This window comes from Scyliorhinus canicula, chromosome 3, assembly GCF_902713615.1.
Source record: "Scyliorhinus canicula chromosome 3, sScyCan1.1, whole genome shotgun sequence".
Taxonomy (NCBI): Eukaryota; Metazoa; Chordata; class Chondrichthyes; order Carcharhiniformes; family Scyliorhinidae; genus Scyliorhinus; species Scyliorhinus canicula.
Genome location: NC_052148.1, coordinates 225,253,479 through 225,277,328, shown reverse-complemented (window position 1 = coordinate 225,277,328; position 23,850 = coordinate 225,253,479). Strand labels below are relative to the sequence as shown.

At 44.8% G+C, this 23,850-nt stretch overlaps 1 protein-coding gene across 1 annotated transcript in view; it reads right to left on the bottom strand.

The window, feature by feature from the left end:
• The window catches only part of LOC119963324 (transmembrane protein 144-like), a 115,939-nt gene that overhangs the window by 73,570 nt on the left and 18,519 nt on the right, over window positions 1-23,850 (bottom strand). The window contains exons 3-5 of the mRNA XM_038792303.1: window positions 17,947-18,144; window positions 13,243-13,365; window positions 423-522 (exon numbers count right to left, since the gene is read on the bottom strand). Coding sequence (XP_038648231.1) covers window positions 423-522; window positions 13,243-13,365; window positions 17,947-18,144 — 421 coding nt within the window. The remainder of the gene's footprint in view (window positions 1-422; window positions 523-13,242; window positions 13,366-17,946; window positions 18,145-23,850) is intronic.

The window sequence follows — 23,850 nt, the reverse complement described above, 5'->3', positions numbered from 1 at the left end:
ATTTGGTTTAGTTTTAAATAGATTGTCTCTCCAAATTAGTTACTGAAGATATTTTAGACCTGGGCTAACCACTAAAACTTGAAAATATGTCAGAAGAACACTTAGACTATCATTTTCACACACTAATCAATCTCAGATGTTACCATTATGACTGAGGTTTTCCTCAGCTAAAGACCAACTCTATCCACGTATGAAATGTAATTTGCAGTAAGGTGCTTCCTGTAAGTTTTTATACTGATACTGAAACTGGAAACATTATTAAAAGCTACAGTGATAAAAGTGTCAGAGAAGGGGGCCTACATCATTGGAAGAAATCCTCCCACTCGTAATAAAATATTTTCACTGCAATTGTATTCTCTAAACCAAAGCGGGCAGTGATGGTAACAGATAACAGAAGTGTGCAAGTAGCTATTCAGACTTACCTAGAACTTGCCCACCCCATCAGTAGATTAAATGCAGCCCAGATTAAAACTCCAAGACCTAAGCCAATGGTTTTCAGAATCGGAACAACAGTAATATTTCCTGAAAAGAAAACAGAGAAGAAACAAACATAATCAGTTCTTGCCTCACTGTGTCCTCACTTTCCATCCCACCAGCCTCATATTCAGGAGATCATCCTCTGCCATTTCTGCTAACTCCAGCACAATGCCACCAACAAACACATCGTCTCCTCCCTTTCCCTTTCAGTATTTCGGAGGGAATGCTCCCTCCATGACACCCTATTGCACTCCTTAGTCACTCCCAACATCCTCTCACTGCCTTGGTATTTTTCCATCCAAGCTCAACTAATGCAACACCTGTCTTTTTACTGCCTCCCTTCTCACTGTCCAAGGCCCAATAACGCTTCCAGGTGAAACAGAAATTTACTTGCACTTCTTTCACTTCAGCATACTGTATGCACAACTCACATTGTGGTTTGCTCGATGTTAGGGAGATCAAATGTTTTCCCACTTGACCGAACACCTCTGTTCAGTCTGCAAGTGTGATCTGGGTCTTATGAAGGTCTATCATTTCAATTCTGTACTTTGCTCTTACGCTGACTTCTCTGTGCTCGACCTCCTGCAGTGTTCCAATGAAGCACTTTACAGCCTTCAGGATGCAAAGTTGAGTTCAACAATTTCAGATAGTTTGCTGCCCCCATTTTGTTTCCCTTTGCTGATGACATTCATCATTGTCATTCACACCCCCTCTAGACACATCTTTTCTTTCATTACTTCTCCCATTACAACTCCCTTTGGCTTTGCACCACTAACTCTATTATCAATTAATCTCTCCTGTCTTCCAACCTATCACTGATCTTTCATTATTTTTCTACCCCTCCCCATTTCATTGCTGACACCCATTAGGTTTCTGACTCCAACAAAATACTTGAAATAATCAGCAAATCTGGAAGCATAAGTTCCGAAGAAAACAAAGTTAACATTTCAGGTCTGTGATCTTTCTTCGGAACAAATTACATTTCTAAATGTTCCCAATTCTGGTAAATGGTAATTGACCTGAAATGTTAACTCTGTTCCTCTCTCCACAGATGTTGCTTGACCTTGATGGGCTGAATGGCCTAATTCTGCTCCTGTGTCTTATGGTCTTATGACCTGTTGACTGATCCCAGCATTTTCTGTTTTAAATCAATTCTTTAAATTAGTATCAACATTTGTGAACATACCATAAACTGAACTTTTACCAATATCTTCTGCAAGCAATGAATATGAAACTGTACTCTGCACCCATGTTGGAATAGAGATCTACCTACTCACAGCACTGACATTTGTATTGCTGCCAGTATTTTGCCATTTACAGCAACAAGGCCCCAGGATCAAGTCTCCATCCTGGGGTGGGATTTTCTGCCAGTGAGATCCTCTGGTGCCACCAAAGTGGGTTTCTCTGATGGTGGCTATATGGTCATTATTACTTTGCTATTTGTTGGTTGCTGTGTGCAAATTGACTGCCACGCTTGCTACGTTACCATGGTGACTGTATTCCAAAGGTACTTCATTGGCTGTGAAGTGACTTGGGGCATCTGGTGGTCATGAAAAGTACAGTATAAATGCAAGCCTATCTTTATCAATTTTTTCACATCAAATATTGGGTTACCACTAACTTGCTGATGCTTCTTTTTACTCCGATATTACTTAGACCATAAGACCATAGGACATAGAAACAGAATTAGCCCACTTGGCCCATCGAGTCTGCTCTGCCATTCAATCAAGGCTGATATTTTTCTCATCCCCATTCTCCTGCCTTCTCCCCATAACCCCGATCCCCTTATTAATCAAGAACCTATCTATCTCTGCCTTAAAGACACTCAGTGAATTAGCCTCCACAGCCTTCTGCGGCAAAGAGTTCCACAGATTCACCACCCTCTGGCTGAAAAAATTCCTCCTCATCTCGGTTTTAAAGGATCGTCCCTTTAATCTGAGATGGTGTCCTCTGGTTCTATCTTTTCCTACAAGTGGAAACATCCTTTCCACGTCCACTCTATCCAGGCCTCACAGTATCTTGTACGTTCCAATAAGATCCCCTCTCATCCTTCTAAACTCCAACAAGTACAGACCCAGAGTCCTCAAACGTTCCACATACGACAAGTTCTTCATTCCAGAGACCATTCTTGCGAAACTCCTCTGGACCCTTTCCAAGGCCAGCACATCCTTCCTTAGATATGGGGCCCAAAACTGCTCACAATACTCCAAATGGGGTCTGACCAGAGCCTTATACAGCCTCAGAAGTACCTCCCTGGTCTTGTATTCTAGCCCTCTTGACATGAATGCTAACATTGCATTTGCCTTCTTAACTGCCGATTGAACCTGCACATTAACCTTAAGAGAATTGTGAACAAGGACTCTTTGTGCTTCTGCTTTCCGAAGCATTTCCCCATTTAGAAAATAGTCTATGCCTTTGGTGCCACGCCAGCCGGGGCCAAAAGGACTTCGCCGGATGGTGTAAGTCCGCGCATGCGCCGGAGCGTCAGCGGGTGCTGACGTCATACCGGCGCATGCGCTGGGGAGGGGGTCTCTTCCGCCTCCGCCATGGTGAAAGCCAGGCCACCGTGGGGGCACCCCCCTGGGTCAGATCGGCCCGCGCCCCCCCAGGACTCCAGAGCCCTCCCGCGCCGCCAATCCCGCCGGTCAGGTAGGTGGTTTAATCCACGCCGGCGGGAGATGCCTGTCAGCGGCGGGACTTCGGCCCATCGTGGGCCGGAGAATCGCCGTGGGGGGCCCGCCGACCGGCGCAGGGGGCCCGCCAACCGGCGCGGCGTGATTCCCGCCCCCGCCGAATCTCGGGGGGCAGAGAATTCGGGATACGGCGGGGGCGGGATTGACACCGGCCCCGGGCAATTCTCCGACCCCCTGGGGGGGGTCGGAGAATCCCGCCCCTGGTACCAATGCCCCAGGAATTTGAATCCCTCCGTCTTGCACCATCTCTCGAGCCACGCATTCATCCTATCTATCCTGACATTTCTACTCTGACTAGCTCGTGGCACTGGTAGCAATCCTGAGATTACTACCTTTGAGGTTCTACTTTTTAGTTTAACTCCTAACTCCCTGAATTCAGTTGTAGGATCTCATCCCGTTTTTTACCTATATCGTTGGTGCTTATGTGCACCACGACAGCTGGCTGTTCACCCACCTCCGCCCCCAGAATGTCCTGCAGCCGCTCCGAGACATCCTTGACCGTTGCACCAGGGAGGCAACATACCATCCTGGAGTCTCGACTGCGTCCGCAGAACAGCCTGTCTATTCCCCTTACGATTGAGTCCCCTATCACTATAGCCCTGCCATTCTTCTTCCTGCCCTGCTGCGCAGCAGAGCCAGCCACGGTGCCATGAACCTGGCTGCTGCTGCCTTCCCCTTGTGAGCCATGTCCTTCAACAGTATCCAAAGCGGTATATCTCTTTTGCAGGGAGATGACCGCAGGTGACACCTGCACTGCCTTCCTACTTTTGCTTTGTCTTTTGGTCACCCATTTTCTATCTCCCTCGGTAACTTTCACCTGTGGTGTGACCAACTTGCTAAACATGCTATCCACAACGTCCTCAACATTGCGGATGCTCCAAAGTGAGTCCATCCGCAACTCCAGAGCCATCAAACGGTCTAACAGGAGCTGCAACTGGACACACTTCTTGCACGTGAAGGAGCCAGGGACAGTGGAGGTGTCCCTGAGCTCCCACATCATACACGAGGAGCATGACACGGGTCTGGGATCTCCTGTCATGTCTTAAACCTTCGGTTAACTTATACAACTACACTTCCAAAAAACAAAAGTAAAAATAAATAAATAAATAAATAGACAAATGAAAAGAAAAACTACTTACCAGTCACTTACCAGGGATACAAAGCACCTCCTCCCAACCCAGCTTCGAATTCCCACCTAGCTTCAAATTCCCAAACCACTTGCAGTCGTTTTAAAACTATTTACAAGATGATCACATGAGTATCATGGTCTTTTAAGCTTACAGTTAGGCTGCCCTGAGCCCTACAAGGCAAAGCAGGCCTGAGAACAATGGGACTGTGTTATAGCTGGCCTGCCCTTTCACTTCTGTAAATTAAGTAAAATGTTGTTCAGCATAATTTCAGCAGGTGTAAGCAGCTACTTTATGTTTGTTGGGCAGCCATATCCATTTTCATCAATTAGTACAGCTAAGGGGGATGTGAAAGTCAGATTTGCCACATATTAACTACTGCTAAAATAATTAGAGATATAAACTGAAGAGATGAACCGCTGAAATATTATTTGCATGTCAGCTATTGTAATTTAATGAAGTGCATTTATTTTCCTAAACTGTTGAAATAGCTGCTTTCCTCAAATGGAAAAGCAATTTTGCAAAATTATCGTGCAATCGAAAATTAACTTTGAAATAGATTAGCATTCCACAAATGTAAATAAGTACATGACTTATTATCTACTTATTCAATTGACCAATTAAACAGCATCCAGCAGAGGGCAGCAGAGCAGAGCTACTGATCAGCTGTTCTGGGGAAATTTGCATACGTGCAGTGCGGTCAGCCTAAGTAGAAGGTGAATCTGCGAAGGGGACCCGAGGAGTTTGAGTGAGGGCAATCATCCAGCAGAGGGCAGCAGAGCAGAGCTACTGATCAGCTGTTCTGGGGAAATTTGCATACGTGCAGTGCGGTCAGCCTAAGTAGAAGGTGAATCTGCGAAGGGGACCCGAGGAGTTTGAGTGAGGGCAATCATCCAGCAGAGGGCAGCAGAGCAGAGCTACTGATCAGCTGTTCTGGGGAAATTTGCATACGTGCAGTGCGGTCAGCCTAAGTAGAAGGTGGTTTGTGGAGAGGCTGTTGGCAAGTGACAGTTAAACCCGAAACACTTCGTGAGTGTTTCCCACCCTACCTCCTCCTCTAACCAACCCCCCCACCCTACCTCCTCCTCTAACCAACCCCCCCACCCCACGGTGGTTGGGAAGCGGGAGCAGGGGCCTGTCGTGAAGGTGAGTGAGTGCCTTTAAATTTGCTTACCTTTTGAGCGGGAGCAGGGTTTGAGGTAATATCAGGTAAGCTCTTCCTTTCTTTTTCTTTTTCTTGTTATTTTTTAAATCTAGAGGTGATGTCAGGGAAGGCAGTACAATGCTCCTCCTGCAGAATGTTTGAGGTGAGGGACGCCGTCAGTGTCCCTGCTGATTTCATCTGTGGGAAGTGCACCCAACTCCAGCTCCTCAAAAACCGTGTTAGGGACCTGGAGCTTGAGCTGGATGAACTTCGGATCATTCGGGAGGCAGAGGGGGTCATAGATAGGAGCTTCAGGGAAATAGTTACACCAAAGACTGGAGATAGATGGGTAACTGTAAGAGGGACTGGGAAGAAGCAGTCAGTGCAGGGACCCCCTGCGGTCGTTCCCCTGAGTAACAAGTATACCGTTTTGGATACTTGTGGGGGGTGGGACTTACCAGGGGTAAGCCATGGTGTACGGGCCTCTGGCACGGAGTCTGTCCCTGTTGCTCAGAAGGGAAGGGGGGAAAGGAGTAGAACATTAGTAATTGGGGACTCAATAGTCAGGGGCACAGATAGGAGATTTTGTGGGAGCGAGAGAGACTCACGTTTGGTATGTTGCCTCCCAGGTGCAAGGGTACGTGATGTCTCGGATCGTGTTTTCCGGGTCCTTAAGGGGTAGGGGGAGCAGCCCCAAGTCGTAGTCCACATTGGCACTAACGACATAGGTAGGAAAGGGGACAAGGATGTCAGGCAGGCCTTTAGGGAGCTAGGATGGAAGCTCAGAGCGAGAACAAACAGAGTTGTTATCTCTGGGTTGTTGCCCGTGCCACGTGATAGTGAGATGAGGAATAGGGAGAGAGAGCAATTAAACACGTGGCTACAGGGATGGTGCAGGCGGGAGGGATTCAGATTTCTGGATAACTGGGGCTCTTTCTGGGGAAGGTGGGACCTCTATAGACAGGATGGTCTACATCCGAACCTGAGGGGCACCAATATCCTGGGGGGGAGATTTGTTAGTGCTCTTTGGGGGGGTTTAAACTAATTCAGCAGGGTCATGGGAACCTGGATTGTAGTTTTAGGGTACGGGCGATTGAGAGTATAGAGGTCAGGAGCACAGATTTGACTTCGCAGGAGGGTGCCAGTGTTCAGGTAGGTGGTTTGAAGTGTGTCTACTTCAATGCCAGGAGTATACGAAATAAGGTAGGGGAACTGGCAGCATGGGTTGGTACCTGGGATTTCGATGTTGTGGCCATTTCAGAGACATGGATAGAGCAGGGACAGGAATGGTTGTTGCAGGTTCCGGGGTTTAGGTGTTTTAGTAAGTTCAGAGAAGGGGGCAAAAGAGGGGGAGGTGTGGCGCTGCTAGTCAAGGACAGTATTACGGTGGCGGAAAGGATGCTAGATGGGGACTCTTCTTCTGAGGTAGTATGGGCTGAGGTTAGAAACAGGAAAGGAGAGGTCACCCTGTTGGGAGTTTTCTATAGGCCACCTAATAGTTCTAGGGATGTAGAGGAAAGGATGGCGAAGATGATTCTGGAAAAGAGCGAAAGTAACAGGGTAGTTGTTATGGGAGACTTTAACTTTCCAAATATTGACTGGAAAAGATATAGTTCGAGTACATTAGATGGGTCATTCTTTGTACAATGTGTGCAGGAGGGTTTCCTGACACAATATGTTGACAGGCCAACAAGAGGCGAGGCCACATTGGATTTGGTTTTGGGTAATGAACCAGGCCAGGTGTTAGATCTGGAGGTAGGTGAGCACTTTGGAAACAGTGACCACAATTCGGTGACCTTTACATTAGTGATGGAAAGGGATAAGTATACCCCGCAGGGCAAGAGTTATAGCTGGGGGAAGGGCAATTATGATGCCATTAGACATGACTTAGGATGTGTTGGTTGGAGAAGTAGGCTGCAAGGGTTGGGCACACTGGATATGTGGAGCTTGTTCAAGGAACAGCTATTGCATGTTCTTGATAAGTACGTACCAGTCAGGCAGGGAGGAAGGGGTAGAGCGAGGGAACCGTGGTTTACCAAAGAAGTGGAATCTCTTGTTAAGAGGAAGAAGGAGGCCTATGTGAAGATGAGGCGTGAAGTTTCAGTTGGGGCGCTTGATATTTACAAGGAAGCGAGGAAGGATCTAAAGAGAGAGCTGAGACGAGCAAGGAGGGGACATGAGAAGTCTTTGGCAGGTAGGATCAAGGAAAACCCAAAAGCTTTCTATAGGTATGTCAGGAATAAAAGAATGACTAGGGTAAGAGTAGGGCCAGTCAAGGACAGTGGTGGGAAGTTGTGTGTGGAGGCTGAGGAGATAAGCGAGATACTAAATGAATACTTTTCGTCAGTATTCACTCAAGAAAAAGATAATATTGTGGAGGAGAATGCTGAGACCCAGGCTATTAGAATAGATGGCATTGAGGTGCGTAGGGAAGAAGTGTTGGCAATTCTGGACAAGGTGAAAATAGATAAGTCCCCGGGGCCGGATGGGATTTATCCTAGGATTCTCTGGGAAGCCAGGGAAGAGATTGCTGAGCCTTTGGCTTTGATTTTTAGGTCATCATTGGCTACAGGAATAGTGCCAGAGGACTGGAGGATAGCAAATGTGGTCCCTTTGTTCAAGAAGGGGAGTAGAGATAACCCCGGTAACTATAGGCCGGTGAGCCTAACGTCTGTGGTGGGTAAAGTCTTGGAGAGGATTATAAAAGACACGATTTATAATCATCTAGATAGGAATAATATGATTAGGGACAGTCAGCATGGTTTTGTGAAGGGTAGGTCATGCCTCACAAACCTTATCGAGTTCTTTGAGAAGGTGACTGAACAGGTAGACGAGGGTAGAGCAGTTGATGTGGTGTATATGGATTTCAGTAAAGCGTTTGATAAGGTTCCCCACGGTCGTCTATTGCAGAAAATACGGAGGCTGGGGATTGAGGGTGATTTAGAGATGTGGATCAGAAATTGGCTAGTTGAAAGAAGACAGAGAGTGGTAGTTGATGGGAAATGTTCAGAATGGAGTTCAGTTACGAGTGGCGTACCACAAGGATCTGTTCTGGGGCCGTTGCTGTTTGTCATTTTTATAAATGACCTAGAGGAGGGCGCAGAAGGATGGGTGAGTAAATTTGCAGACGACACTAAAGTCGGTGGAGTTGTAGACAGTGCGGAAGGATGTTGCAGGTTACAGAGGGACATAGATAAGCTGCAGAGCTGGGCTGAGAGGTGGCAAATGGAGTTTAATGTGGAGAAGTGTGAGGTGATTCACTTTGGAAAGAATAACAGAAATGCGGAATATTTGGCTAATGGTAAAATTCTTGGTAGTGTGGATGAGCAGAGGGATCTCGGTGTCCATGTACATAGATCCCTGAAAGTTGCCACCCAGGTTGATAGGGTTGTGAAGAAGGCCTATGGTGTGTTGGCCTTTATTGGTAGAGGGATTGAGTTCCGGAGCCATGAGGTCATGTTGCAGTTGTACAAAACTCTAGTACGGCCGCATTTGGAGTATTGCGTACAGTTCTGGTCGCCTCATTATAGGAAGGACGTGGAAGCTTTGGAACGGGTGCAGAGGAGATTTACCAGGATGTTGCCTGGTATGGCGGGAAAATCTTATGAGGAAAGGCTGATGGACTTGAGGTTGTTTTCGTTAGAGAGAAGAAGGTTAAGAGGTGACTTAATAGAGGCATACAAAATGATCAGAGGGTTAGATAGGGTGGACAGCGAGAGCCTTCTCCCGCAGATGGAGGTGGCTAGCACGAGGGGACATAGCCTTAAATTGAGGGGTAATAGATATAGGACAGAGGTCAGAGGTGGGTTTTTTACGCAAAGAGTGGTGAGGCCGTGGAATGCCCTACCTGCAACAGTAGTGAACTCGCCAACATTGAGGGCATTTAAAAATTTATTGGATAAGCATATGGATGATAAGGGCATAGTGTAGGTTAAATGGCCTTTAGATTTTTTTCATGTCGGTGCAACATCGAGGGCCGAAGGGCCTGTACTGCGCTGTATCGTTCTATGTTCTATGTTCTATATTTTTGATTTACAAGGGAGTAAAGAGTTATGAGGGTCAGGCAGCGAAGTTGAGTGAATAACGTGGTCAGATCTTTGCTCGAGGGGCCAAATGGCCTACTCCTGCTTCTATTGTCCAGGTTCTTAATACCATAAAACTACTAATTGATCAATTGCGTGGTGTATGATGATATTAAGTGTGGCTTAAAATCTGACACAGGATCAAATTAATTTCAAATCACTGCGCCAATTCAGGACCGTGACTTTCCCGTTGCTTGCCGATTTAACAAAAGACCCTGCTCCCAAGCCCATATGTCTGTCCTTGGCCTGCTGCAATTTTCCAGTGAAGCTCAATGCAAACTGGAGGAACAACACCTCGGGCGGAATTCTCCGCTCCCAGGAAATCGGGAAGGCCGTCGTGAACTCGGCCTAGTTTCACGATGGCCTCGGAGGCCGCTCCTCTCACCATATTCACCCACACCTGGGGGGCTAGGAGCGGGGCTCCGTTATTCTCGGCGGCCGAACCTTGACACTTGCGTACCCCGAAAATGCGCCGAAAATGACGCGACAGCGGTGCCTATGTCTTTTTTTTTTTCTATAAATTTAGTGTACCCAATCATTTTTCCAATTAAGGGGCAATTTAGAGTGGCCAATCCACCTAGCTTGCACATTTTTTGGGTTGTGGGGGCGAAACCCACGCAAACACGGGGAGAATGTGCAAACTCCACACGGACAGTGACCCAGAGCCGGGATCGAACCTGGGACCTCAGCGCCGTGAGGCCGCAGTGCTAACCCACTGCGCCACCGTGCTGCCCTCAGCGGTGCCTATGTGACGTCAGCCGCGCATGCGCAGGTTGGCCAGCTCCAACCCGCGCATGCATGGCTGACGTCACGACGGCTCAAACCCACGCATGCGCGGTGGCCATCTTTCCCTCCGCTGCCCTGCAAGACGTGGCGGCTTGATCTTGCGGGGCAATGGAGGGGAAAGAGTGCGTCGCTTTGAGACGCGGCCCGACGATCGGTGGGCACCGATCGCGGGCCAGTCCCCTCCCGAGCATGGCCATGGTGCTCACTCCCCTCTCCGCCCCCCACAAGCTTCAAACGGGCCTTTGGCGCCCATGTTCACGACGGCAGCGACCAGGTGTGGTTGCCGCCGTCGTGAAACGGTCGCGAATGGCAGGTCGCTCGGCCCATCCGGGGCGGAGAATCACCGGTCGCCGTGAGCAGCGAGGTGGGAGAATCGCGGGGGGCGCCGGGGGGGGCGTGAAATGAGTCGCCCGGTCCTCCCGCGATTCTCCCACCCGGCGTGGGGAGCGGAGAATCGCGTCCCTCATCTTCCGGTTAGGCACACTACAGCCTTCTTTTCTCAACATCAAATTCAACAACTTCAGATGATGAGCTCTACCCCACCTCGACCTATTTGTTTCCATCCCATTTCATTTTAACTGTCTTTTACCATTTCTTTCTCTCTTGTCTTTCTTTATATATATTTAACCCTCCCCCATCTTATTCACCTTTCCTTACCCTTTCTCCCCTTTGTTTCCCCCTTCTCCTCCCCCCACATCTACATCTGTCACAGTTCACCCTTTGATGTTAGTTTCTCTGCTGTTTGCCCTTTCACATCTTTTGTTCTCTCTGGGGACTGCCATTAGCACTCTTTCCCCTTGCTTTCTGTGGCCATTAGCACCCCGATTCCCTGGGTTGCTGTGCTATGACTCATCTTTCATTCTCACTCCACAGTATAAATATGTCCCACTTTCTCTGTCTGTTAGCTTTGACAAAGGGTCATCTGGACTCGAAATGTTAACTCTTTTCTCGCCCTACAAATGCTGCCAGACCTGCTGAGATTTTCCAGCATGTTCTCTTTGATTCTCAAACCATTTGTTCTCCAATGCATCAGAATAACTGTTAAAAGCCAAAGGAAATTGGGTCATTTCTCTTGTAAGTCTATTCATTTCAGTGCTACGGACCAAGCTCTAGTCAGAGCATTTTAGACTGCCAGGCTTTTCCGAACTACTCCCAAATCCAAAATTATTGAAATGTTTTGAAATATTCAAGCTAATATTATCTCAGTGGTAGATTACTACATGACATGCAAATGAAGCAACACAGATCACAAAGGTCCCAGGTCTCATTTGATTCCAATGGTGAATAATCTGATTCAGTGCATCAGTAAAAGCACTAAAATTGGTCTCAATGATATTGTGCTGGGGAGGCTACCATTCCTGAGTACTATCTTATCTGCAAAACATGCAATTATTCAGGAATAGACTTGGCCTAAATTAGAACAGTTTGCCCACACTGCCTCAGCTCAACCATGACTAGTAGTAATTTGGATTAGGTACGGGTTGCTGCCTACAATCTTGGAACTACACCCTAGCATTAGTGAAACCCTCAGGAAAAGTGGGAAGAAAATTGCTAAAGAAAATACGTTCCTTGGAGAGTGTTACATGGTTTTCTGATGAACACGTTTAATAAATCTCTGATTTGTTTTAGTTGGTTAAATTAAATGATTCATCTGTCATAGAATTACTGGTATCTCATGTTTAATGTTCCTTTTCTACAGAAATTAATCTCTCAATAACTGCAGAGAAATGCACCAAGTCCAAGCCTCAAGACATCACCATTCAAAATAAAGCATTTTGATTAGGACAAGTGGGACAAACACATTAAAAGCTTGGCTGTGCAAGTGGAATGGAATCACCAAGGTACTGGAGAGTCAGCTATTACTGTTCAGCTGAAGTTGAGATTGAAGTGTTAAAACAATTAGAAGTTAAGAGGTTGTGCCTAAATTGCATGAATTGAAGCAAATCTTCATCATCAGCTAATGTCAAAGAAACTGAAAGAACAAATTGCCCACTGCAGAATGCTGAACAATCCATGACTGAAACTGTTCTGATAGCTTGTTAAAACATTTTTCAAATTAAGGGGCAATTTAGCGTGGCCAATCCACCTACCATCTTTGGGTTGTGGGGGTGAGATCCAAGCAGACACGGGGAGAATGTGCAAACTCCACACGGACAGTGGCCCGGGGCAGGGATCGAACCCGGGTCCTCGGAATCGTGAGGCATCAGTGCTAACCACTGCGTCACTGTGCCGCCCCTGATCTGATAACTTCTAAATAAGACAATGAAATGTACCTTGCTGAGCTCTCTGCTTTTTCCCTTTCTAGAAATCGCAAGAATTTTTCTTTATTCAATTTAGCCAGTAGAATGACATTATCATTTATTTAGCTTTTTGAATTGTTTTTGAGAGGACCCACTTCATGCAGAAGGCACTGCATTACCTTAAATTTCTTTATAAAAGTAAATCTAGTGAATAAAGCTGGACAATGCCTAACCATAATGTCCAAAAGTATACATTTGGAGAAGTACAGGCCAATAAATAAAAGGCAGCATGGATTTGTTAAAGACAAATTGTGTTGAACTAACTCTGTGCTGTTCATTTCTATGATTCTATGAACTGACAAGACCTAACTTTCTGCAGTGAGTTTGTTTCATATCTACTGTACAAAGAAAGCAACATCGTGCCATTCAATACAGGCAGCAAAATACCATTTTCCCAAAGTCAGTGGCATTTCGGACATCAACTCTGCATTTAACCACATAACTGCCCCTCATCTGAAATTGCTGCACATTTGTATATACATAACAGAGTGTTATCGCCCTGTTATTTTGTCACCAAATTCACAAGTGTCGAATATTCCAGTTATAAAGGTCAACCTTAGTCAGCAAATGCAATATCATTCACTTTTACAAAGTCCAAGATACTCAAACATAAGATGCAGTATGTGCACTTACCAGTAGCCCAGACAAAACCGCCTAACATAGCAAGAGGCCAGAATTTAGGGCACTTCAATATTAAATTCACAATAAGAGATACAATCCATATTGCTGAACAAAGAATCCATTGAAAAAACATCCCTAAAAGAAAACATAATGAGATTTGTATTAACATTCTGATACACAGCGAGGGTACTATTTCTTGCCTCCTTTCATTCTGTACTTTATACACACTTCAGGTCATTCAAAACTCTACAAAACACATCAATCCCACTTCAGGTTTTCCCCTATCCTTTTCCACTTAAATTGGCACATTGCCTCAAATTTCAAAATTTTTGTATTTAAAACTCTCTCTACCACCATAACATCCACCACCCAACTCCTTGCCCATGTCGACCCATCTACATCTCTTTCTCGAGCCTTCTGTGCATGTTTACTTCCCTCCTTAGCAGCTATAACCCACAGCTTACTATTGTCGGGGTGGGGGTTAAATGAAATTCACAGGGGCATGGGTTCCAGCATATGGAAGCAGAAAAGAGGAATAAGGTGCATAAAGTTAGAATCTTAGGTAGTGCGAGAGAGGGGAAAAGTTCCACATTGAACAGGTATGAACTAAGAGGAAATAGTAAGTTATTAGGTGGGTTCGCAGCACAGGAGAAATTAACTAAGTCTAAATTAGGGGGGGGTCACAGTATTGATTAAAGAGAGTATTACAGTGCTGAAGAAAGAGAATATCACAAAGGGGCCGAGGACAGAATCTGTTTGGCTTGAGCCAAGGGGGAAAAAAGGTGCAACTACACTATTTGATGCAGTTAATGGGCCACCAACCAGTGGGAAAAATGTAGAGGAACAAATCTGTAAGGAAATTAGAGAGGTGAAAGAATTTTTAAGTAATCATAATGGGTGACTTTATCCGAGTATAGATTGGGATAGTAATATTGTAAAGAGCAGAGAGGGGCAAGAGTTCCTACAGTATGTGCAGGAAAATTTTCTACAGCAGTATATTTCTGCTCCAACATCAAAAGAGGTGTTGCTGGACCTGGTTATTGGGAATGAGTTAGGCCAACTGGACATTATACCATAAGGTTCATTGGTGATGCAGAGGGACAAGAAACAATCCAGATTAAGAACAATTAAATGGGGTAAGAATAAATCTGGGTCAGGCAAACTGGAATTAACGGTTGGCAAGCGATGCAATATCTGAACAATTTGCTGCCATTGAAGAATAGTTCAGGCACCAAAAAGGTACATTCACAGGGCAAACAAATCCACAGCTCCCGGGTGATAAAAGAGATAAAAATTAAGAAGAAAACGTGTGCTGATGACAGATGTCAGGTGGATAATACAGCCGAAAATCAGACTGAACAGAGAAGGTTCAGAGGGGAAGTGAAAAAGAGTACACGTAAAGCAAAGTGATACTATGAATATACTAGCAGTTAATATTATAGTAATCTTCATTAGTGTCACAAGTTGGCTTACATAACACTGGAATGAAGTTACTGTGAAAATTCCCTAGTCGTCGCAAAGTTCTAAAGTCCTCTATAAGTATATAAATAGTAAAAGGGTGGTAGGAGAAATGGGGCCAATTAGGTACCAAAAAAGGATTCGAGCACACAGGCGGAGACATGGCTGAGCTTTTAAATGAATACTTTGCATCCGTCTTTACCAAGGAACAAAATCATGTGCAGGTCATGGTGAAAGAGGAAGTAATTCAGACACTTCAAGGGTTTAAAAGTGATAAGGATTAGGTATTGGATAGGCTGTCTGTACTCAAAAGTGCGTAAGGCACCGGAACCCAATGCAATGAGGTTGAGGGTAGTAAGTATGGAAATTGTACAGGCACTGGCCATAATTTTCCAATCTTCCTTAGATTAAGGGGTGGTGCCAGAGGACTGAGAAATTACAAAAAAGGGTTTGGAAGATAATACTTGCATCTGCCAAAAATTATCATCCCCGTCTGTACATGGTGATATCAAAATTCACATAACTGTTTATATATTTGTGTATATATTTCTTGCATGTACATTAGTAAACTTCTGTGAATGCTGGAAATAGAAATAAAACCAGAAAATAATGTAAACACTCAGCATCTGTGGCGAGAGAAGCAGAGTGGCAAAAGCTAAGATTATAAGAAGGGATGGAGTCAAAGGGAAGTAAAGGGAAAGAAAAATCTAGAGGGGCATTCATACCAGTAAATTGCTCGAACCAAATCACTTTCCATAAATCCTACCTGTCCTGCTCAGCATTTCCAGCATTGTCTATTTTTATTACATGCATAATGATCAATAAACACTTTAGGTGATGATTATGTTAGTTTTGAATATTACAATTGTGACCGAGATTAACTAACAAAAATGGAAGAAATACGGCTGCTGTGCAATTGTGTTTTAAAAACTCTGATTTTCATACAATCATATAAAGTTTTCAGCAAAGATGGACATTTACCCCATCCTGCGTTTACTAGCTCTTGGCAATCTGGCATGTCTAAATTTAATTTGAATAAAGTGTCAATTTTGAAGAAATAATGTATAATCACCAAAATAATAATGGGGTGCAGCAGGTAGAATACAATAGTTTGTTTACCAAAAAACAATAGGAATTAACTCTTTCCCTGTTGCAGGTGAGGGGGAAGGTGGGAGAGATGTAGAAATGAGATGGAAAGGGAAGAGGAGAAGATAAAAGAGGAAGTAAGACATTTTCCTTCTGAATTCTAATTTATTTGTTTAAAAATAACTGCAGTTTAAAATTTTAAAAAGCCTCTGAGGAAAACTGATAGGGTGACAGAAAGGGAATTTGACGGTTATGGATTTGCAATACTCAACCTTGATTGGAAGAATAGGAGTGAGTATGAACTGAGTATGATGAGAGTGAATTGATGATTAAGGATGAAGTGGCTGAAGTATGCAGACGTTGAATGGGTTTTTCAAATCGGAGATAAGAGAATGGGAAGTTTTTTATTATTCATTCATGGGATGGGGGCATCACTGGATAGGCCAGCATTTATTGCCCTTGCCTGATTGCCCTTGATATTCTGTAAGAAACAAAACTGATGCATGTGCTGTTAAAAGATTGGTTCATTATTATCCCTATTAACCCTCTCTGCTGGTACATGCGTTTGATAACCTTAAGTGGACTAAATGCACAATGCAATTTTCAATACGCCACATCCCTCCACTGTTGTTTATTCTTTCACGGGATGTGGGTGTCACTGGCTAGGCCAGCATTTATAACTTATCCCTAATTGTCCTTGAGAAGGTGGTGAGCTACATTCTCAAACCGCTGCAGTCCATGTGTCGTAGGAACATCCACAGTGCTGTTAGGAAGGGAGTTGAAGAGGTAGGGTATTGGACAGGGAAAATCATGACTGATCAGGTCAGAGACATGCAAAATAAAGCAGCCGTAGTATTGGCAGCCCAACAGCCAGCTCAAAGGAAACTGACTCTGTCCATTATCAGTGCGCCTGGGCTGTCATGTGTTCCATCTACAAGATGCACTGCAGACATTCAACAAGGGTCTCTTAGCCAACACCCTCCAAACCCATAATTTCTACCATCTATAACAACATGGGCAGCAGGCACATGGCAACCTGCAAATTCCTCTGCAAAACATCCACCATTCCAATCTGGACATATATTGCCATTATTTTACTGTTCTTGAGTCAAAATCCTGGAACTTCCTCTCTAACAGTACTGTGGGCATAGCTACAACTCATGACAATAGCAGTCCAAGAAGGTAGTTCATCTGAAGGACAATTAGTGATGGACAATAAATATATTTGTCTGCGACACCCACATTCCATAAAAGAATAAAAACTGAGATGGTCCACATTTTCTATTTAAACACTCATCCCAATATCAGCTGTTGTTGGCTCCTTCACCAGTCATGCTTTTCCCTGTCCAATGATATACAGGCCAAGACTGCTTTATCCAAAACCCTCGGGGTCGATTGTTTCAGATTTCAGATCATTTTGGTTTTTGGTACCACATATAGTCGGAGGCTTACTTACATTACAATGGCCGAAGCCTGGGCTAGCTATTCTCTAAAGTAAATAAAATGGCCAGAAAAGTGAGATGCATCACTGAATAATACATACAGGGTACCAGCAATACGTTCCCACAAGTGGCGGCATCTGCAATTCTGCTTGTAGGAGAGGGTGCACAAGGTAAACGGTGCAGATAATTAATTAAACTGCCTGCGATATAGGTCAGGTGCGGTCAGCGAGGTTCGTGTCGGATCGGGTCGTGTCAGCTTGGTTCAGAGACTTCCTACTCTAAAGATTGACGAGGTATGTGTCCGGTTTTTAGGTTTAAAGATAAAGGATACTTGACCTGTTATCATGAATCTCTTCTCATCCAAAAAAATTCAAGAAACAAAACAAGACAAGAAGAGTTAAGGAAAGTGAAGCAACAGATAAGAGAGAGAACAGAGGCAGAAGAGACACAGAGGTACAGCAAGAAGTCGGAGACAGATAAGATAGTGACTACATTTTATGATTAACCATATGCAATGGAAAATTAATTAGTTACTTAAAACGTGTTTCAGCTCAGTTACAGCATGGCCACAGCTTTGTGCATTTATTGCAGACTAGATCAAAATTCAGAGTTGTGTGGATGCTTCAATACTTGTTTTGGATTTTCACATTTTCTTTTCGCACTGATTGATTAAATGTTAATCATAACTGGTGCAAAGTGGAATGAAACAAAAACAGTGTTGTACAATTACCATCGCCGGTATCAAATTTCTTCACAGGAACAAAATTGCTCCCAAAAAACACGACTGAAACAGCACAGGCAACAAATCCAAATGCCAAATGACTTTCATTCGTCCCAGATGCTTGTCTTGTGCTGCTTTGTTTCCCCACGATGACTGTGGACCGGTCCCATGTAAGCGCAGCTGTGATATTGGGCCTTTTCCAATCATCTGCAAAAAATTGTAAATTCCATCGGATGATAAATGTATGCAGCAAATCATTAGTTTTATACACTGCAAGGCAACGGGAAGGGGACATAAAATCTTCAAAACAAGATTGCACAGAATATTTTCATAACAATTTTTCAAACATCTTAACTATCACATTACAAAGTGCAGCTGGATTTTAGAGGTGGATTACAAACAAAAAACAACCTACAGAGTTAGGAGTGCAATATATATCTCTCATCTCCATGGGGAGGGTGGTGTCGCAGTGGTAACGTGGTCCTGGGGACGCAGATTCAAATCCCACCATTTAGCTGGTTGAATTTCAATTCAATTAATAAACTCTGACCATCAAAATACTGTCGCTTGTCGTAAAAACCCAACTGGTATGGACATGTAACCTGGAAGCACATATGTCCTGAACACCATTTCGTTTTTAACTTTGAGAGGGCGTCCGTGAGATGAGGAAGGGAACGTGGAGAATGAGCCAGAGGATTGTCTGGGGTCCAGGGAGTATAGTAAGATGGTGATTGGCGTGCGCATTTGTGGGGTGAGATAAGAAATGAAAGCGAGCACAAAAATTGGTGTGGGGGAGGTGGTTTTGAGGTTATCTGGAGAAGACACTTCTATTCCTCCAAGCCCTCATGCAGTGCTCCAAAAGGTACTTACTTTATAGATCTAACCCTTCTTACCTCTTTTTGCCTGACAGCTTTCCTGAGGTTCTGATGTATAGGCAACCTTCCCAGCGTGGATTAAAAATGGAAAGATTTTTAAATCAAGGTACACAGCCTCCTTAAAAGGTTTCAATGATCGATCTGCCTCCTGTGAGAGGATCAGTTGCCTGTCTCCCCATCTCACCTCTGTTAAAAGCAGAAGTGCGTATCTGAGGTGGGTCGGGGCTCCTGTTTCAGATTTGTTTTTAAACTTCATACCCAACTAGCACCCAACCAAAACCCATAAGATTATTTTAGGGTCTAAGTTACCCCATACATTTCGAAAAGTCACTTTTTGTTTGTAAAGTGATCTGGGACATTCTGAAGTTGTGAAAAGCAAGTCCTTTTCCCTTTAACTTAAAGGAATAATACAAAATAGAAAGACTCTCAACTTGTTCTCAATTGCTTACAGCAAAAAAAGTTAGAAGTCAGTTTTCTTTTATTCCTTTCACGGAATGTGAGCACAATTGTGAAGGACAGCATTTGTTGCTCATCCCTAATTGGCTTTGCAAAACGTGGTGGTGAGCCACCTTCTTAAACTACTGCAGCTCACATGATGCAGGTACACCCACAGCGCTCTCAGGAAGAATTTCTGATTTTTGATCCAATGACAATGAAGAAATGGTGACATATTTCTTGCCAGGCCAGTGTAATAATCCGGTGTAATAATAAGGCAGCTAAACGGGATTATTTTACCTCAAATGATAAAGCCGGTACCACGCCATACAACACTAGTGTCCCAGCCTGGGACTACTGGAACTCTGGTCTGGGAGCAGCATTTAAAGGTCTCACTAACAAGTCCCAGCTGGGTGGGCCTCCACTTGCTACTATGGGAACCCGTACTCTACAAGCCCCATGGAGAGATCCCCTGGATCCCCGGTCCCCTGGAAGACCTGGAAAACTGATCGAGGCGACAGAATTTGAGGATTGTGGGGCTGCCCGAAGGAGTTGAAGGGCCGAGGCCGACTTGAGTATTTTGCTGTGATGCTGGCAAAACTATTGGGGGAGGGGGAGGATCCCTCCCAATATGAACTGGATCGGGCTCATTGGTCGTGGAGGCCTGTACCAAAGGCGAGTGAGCCGTCAAGGGCTGTGACTCTGTGCTTCCGTAGGTACAATGTGAAGGAGAAGTCCTGTCCTGGGCCAAACAGAAGCGGATGGTGCAATGGGCTGGAGTTGGTATACATGTATACCAGAACTTTATGGTGGAGCTGGTGAGGAGGCGGGCTGCTTTCAACCGGGTGAAGAGGGCACTGTACATTAGCAAGGTGCAGTGCAGCATTGTACATCCAGCGAAGCTGAGGGTGACTTACAAGCTCAAGGACATTTATTTTGGAACGGCGAAAGCAGCGGAGGAGTTTGCGAAGGCAGAAGGAATATGGCAGAACTGAGAAGTGGAGAAATGGCCATGTGCCGATGTAACCTCATAACTGTATTTTCTTCTTTTTTTGTTTCACTGCGTGCGGGTGTATGGGCTAAAGGAGCCAATGTTGCATATATTTGGACAAAGGAAGTGATGGGACTTTCACTCGAAGTGAGGGCTCTTTGGGGTGTAGGTGGATATGCGGGGTTTGTGTGCTAAAAGGGGATTTCTGGGCTTTCCGAGGGCCGGGCAAGGGGGAAAGGGACCCAGGCGGGGGCCTCCATGCTGGCCGGTTTAAGCCGGCCAGTGAATGGGAGTGAGGTGGGGAGAGTGGCTGTGGCCATCGGAGCCTGGCAGAACAGGGTCCAAGTGGTCTAGCCGGAGTGGAAAGTTGGGGAGAAGGAACCGAGGTTGGGGGGAGGAGTTTTACAAGAGGCAGTGGACGGGACGAGTTGGAGAGGGTGGGGGGGGGGGGGGGGGGGGGGTGTGATTTACAACTCTCGGGTATCATGTATGGTACTCTTTCAGAGGTTGGACGGCATTGAGTGTGTGTGTGTGTGGGGCGGGGGGGGGGGGGGGGGGGGGGGGGGTGGACTCTATGGGCGGTCCCAGACTCCTTTTTTCTTTTTCTCCTTTGTTTTTTGTTTCCACCGTGGGAGGGTTTGTTTTATTGGATGCATATATTGACAAGTGGGCCGTTGTTTGGAGTGGTGGGAGGATGGGATCGTTGTTATTGTTAAGGAGATTGATTTTGTATTTGTTACCGTTTACTGTCTGTGGGTGGGGTGTAAATTTTGAAGGAAAGTGTGAAAATGGAGAATAAAAACATTTATTAAAAATAAATGTGGTAATGCCTTTCTAAGATGGGGCATATATTTATGTCCCAGAGTCCATTTTATAAAAACAGCAGACAGTGGTGGGTGAGATAGAAGTCTCTGGTTTTAATGCCAATGATCCAGTATGTTTTTTCTTAAAAGGAAAGTCTTCTTAACTTGAGTGGCAACCTTCAACGATTTGTGCACATAGACTCATTAAAATTGCACCACTTAGTTATACTTTCTCTCACTTGCAACACAATGTCACCAGCCATCACATCTCCCCTCCTCTATTGAACATTGTGAGGGGACTAAGAACAAAGAACATAAGAAAACAGGGATAGAAATTCTAGCTGTTTTAGCCTGCTCTGCGAGATAGGAATTCTAGCTCTTTTAGCCTGCTCTGTGATTCAATAAGATTGTGGCTGATCCAATTGCAGCTCTACCTCTACTTTCCAGCCTGTCCCCATAATCTTTGATTCCCTTGTAGACCAACAATCTATCTAACTCAGCTTCGAACATTTTCAACAAGTCTGCTTCTACTTCTCTCTGGGGTAGTGAATTCAAACATTAACAACACTCTTTGGGAATAAATTCTTCCTCCCTGTTTGCACTGCAATAGCATGGTCCACTCGATCATCACCCCCAGTACCTACTCCACTTCGCCACAGTGCCAACCCACAATGTTCCATGGAAAGATATATTCAAAGTCCGAATTGAACCCAACTGTTAATAATTCAATCCAAAGTCTCTGTGGATGGTTGTCATCGCGGCACAAAGTTTATCACCAGCCCTTTAAGGGAGGGGGAAAAAGCAAATAATTTATTTGTTCACTCTGAACATGAGCTGCACCCCTGTTATATTAAACATCTTAAACAGGAGATTTGGTGTGAGCGACAGGCATTAACTTCCCATCTAAATGTTGACATTGACTTCACCCCTCTGTCATTTTTAAAGGTTTGAAAATTTTTCATCTCCTTAATAATACCTGTAAAAACCATTTCTTTTTTGTTTTTACTTGCACTCAGCCCACAGTTCAGAGTTTCCTACCTTGAACAAAAGAGCTCAATTTCCTTCTAATTTGGCTCCCCTTTTTACGTATTTACTAGGTTTGTGTCCTATTGGCATTTGCACGCTTCAGCCTTATTAGTGAATAATTCCCACTGCACGATGAATTGCGGTCAAGCTGGATGCTGGCCTAAAGCACAGAGTTCAAACAACACTCGAGTAGTAAACCTTGAATGTTTTTTTTGTTTTTAAATATATTGTAGCCATCTGGGATGGCCACTTACAAAGTAAACATGGACACTTGCAAAGACTCAAGGAAAATAGGCCAATACAGGATTCAGGCAAATCCAGAGCCTGAATGTATATTTGCTGACAGAGAACCAGACCCTAGCCGATTTGCATTCTAATGACCCATTTCCCCAGGACAAAGGATTGGTACTCAGGTATCAGATACAACTCCAGACACATTGGCGCCACTCCCTTCACCCAGGAAGCCCAAACAGCCAAGGTCAATGACCGCTCAGAACACGCCCAGCCATCAAGGCACCCACCCCGTTATTGGCTCAAATCTAAGGCAGTAATCGAAGCCTGCCGAATTATTGGGTCCAAAGCGAAGGACTACCCAAAAGAGCGCGAAACCCCAAAGGAGAAAGAGATACACTGCCATGTGTTCGATCTCTTTTGGCCCTGGTACACTGGCACTCTTCGGCTCGGCCTATACCTGAAGCCAACTGCAGCACCACGGCCAGAAGCAAGTTCAAGATCAACAATCGCTACCAGACGGATGAGCCCAGCAGAACCAAAGTTACCTCTCCAGACCCAGCCACTCCAGATCCGAACAAAGGTCTTGTTCCTCTGCCAAAGCTGGATGCCTGAAAGTTAAGTGCAGATTGTTGTAGTGTTAGGTGTAGTTTAGCTTGTAGTGTTTTTATATTGCATGTCTGAGTGAATCTTGTGTATAAATAAACTATTATTGAACTTGAACTAACTGACTGGTTGTTGGGTCTTTGATCAATATCCAGTTGGACCTTGTGGTGGTATCATCTGATACCTGGCAACTCTGAAAAGCAATATTACTCGATATTATGAAGGGCAACATTATTGGCATCTCCGTTGGAGAATTGGCAACAGTTATTAGTGACGCGGGTAGGATAGTATTCCACTCATCAAAATTGACAACAATATACCAACCCATTATTAACTGGATAGTGAGTGCCACCATCGCTGTCAAAGTATGAAACTAGACTCTCCCTGCTTTCTGCCACAGCACTTGCTCAACCACTGCTGAAACACAGATAATTTTAAGCCACTCCATCACTTGTGGCACAAAATGGAAAAACACAGACAATCATAACACAACTTTTGTTGTGTGTTCATTTTTGGGATGTGGGCATCATTGACAAAGCTAGCTTATTTCAAGTAACCTTGTAAAGGTAGGTGATAGAGTCACCTTGTTGAAGCAGTTCCACACAACAGAGTGGCTTGCTATGCCTCTTCACAAGAGTGGTTAAGATTAACCAGGATAGTGTTGAGGTGGAGTCAAGATATAGGTCACGCTTACAGGTGGTATTCGCCCAAGAATATTAAAGATATGGATGTCGTGGGCCCAAAATCCCGTGAAGATCACTGGCGAGATTTGATGGCGCAATTGTCCCCGGCCCCCTCCATTGACGTAACGTGCTTCCTGTCCAAAAAGGTTGGGACCTCATTTAAATAAATTATAACATCACTACTGAGCTACTCCCCTATATCGTCCCCCACATTGGGATAGTTTCCCTCGTCAATATGGCATGATGCCAGCGAGGTTTACAAC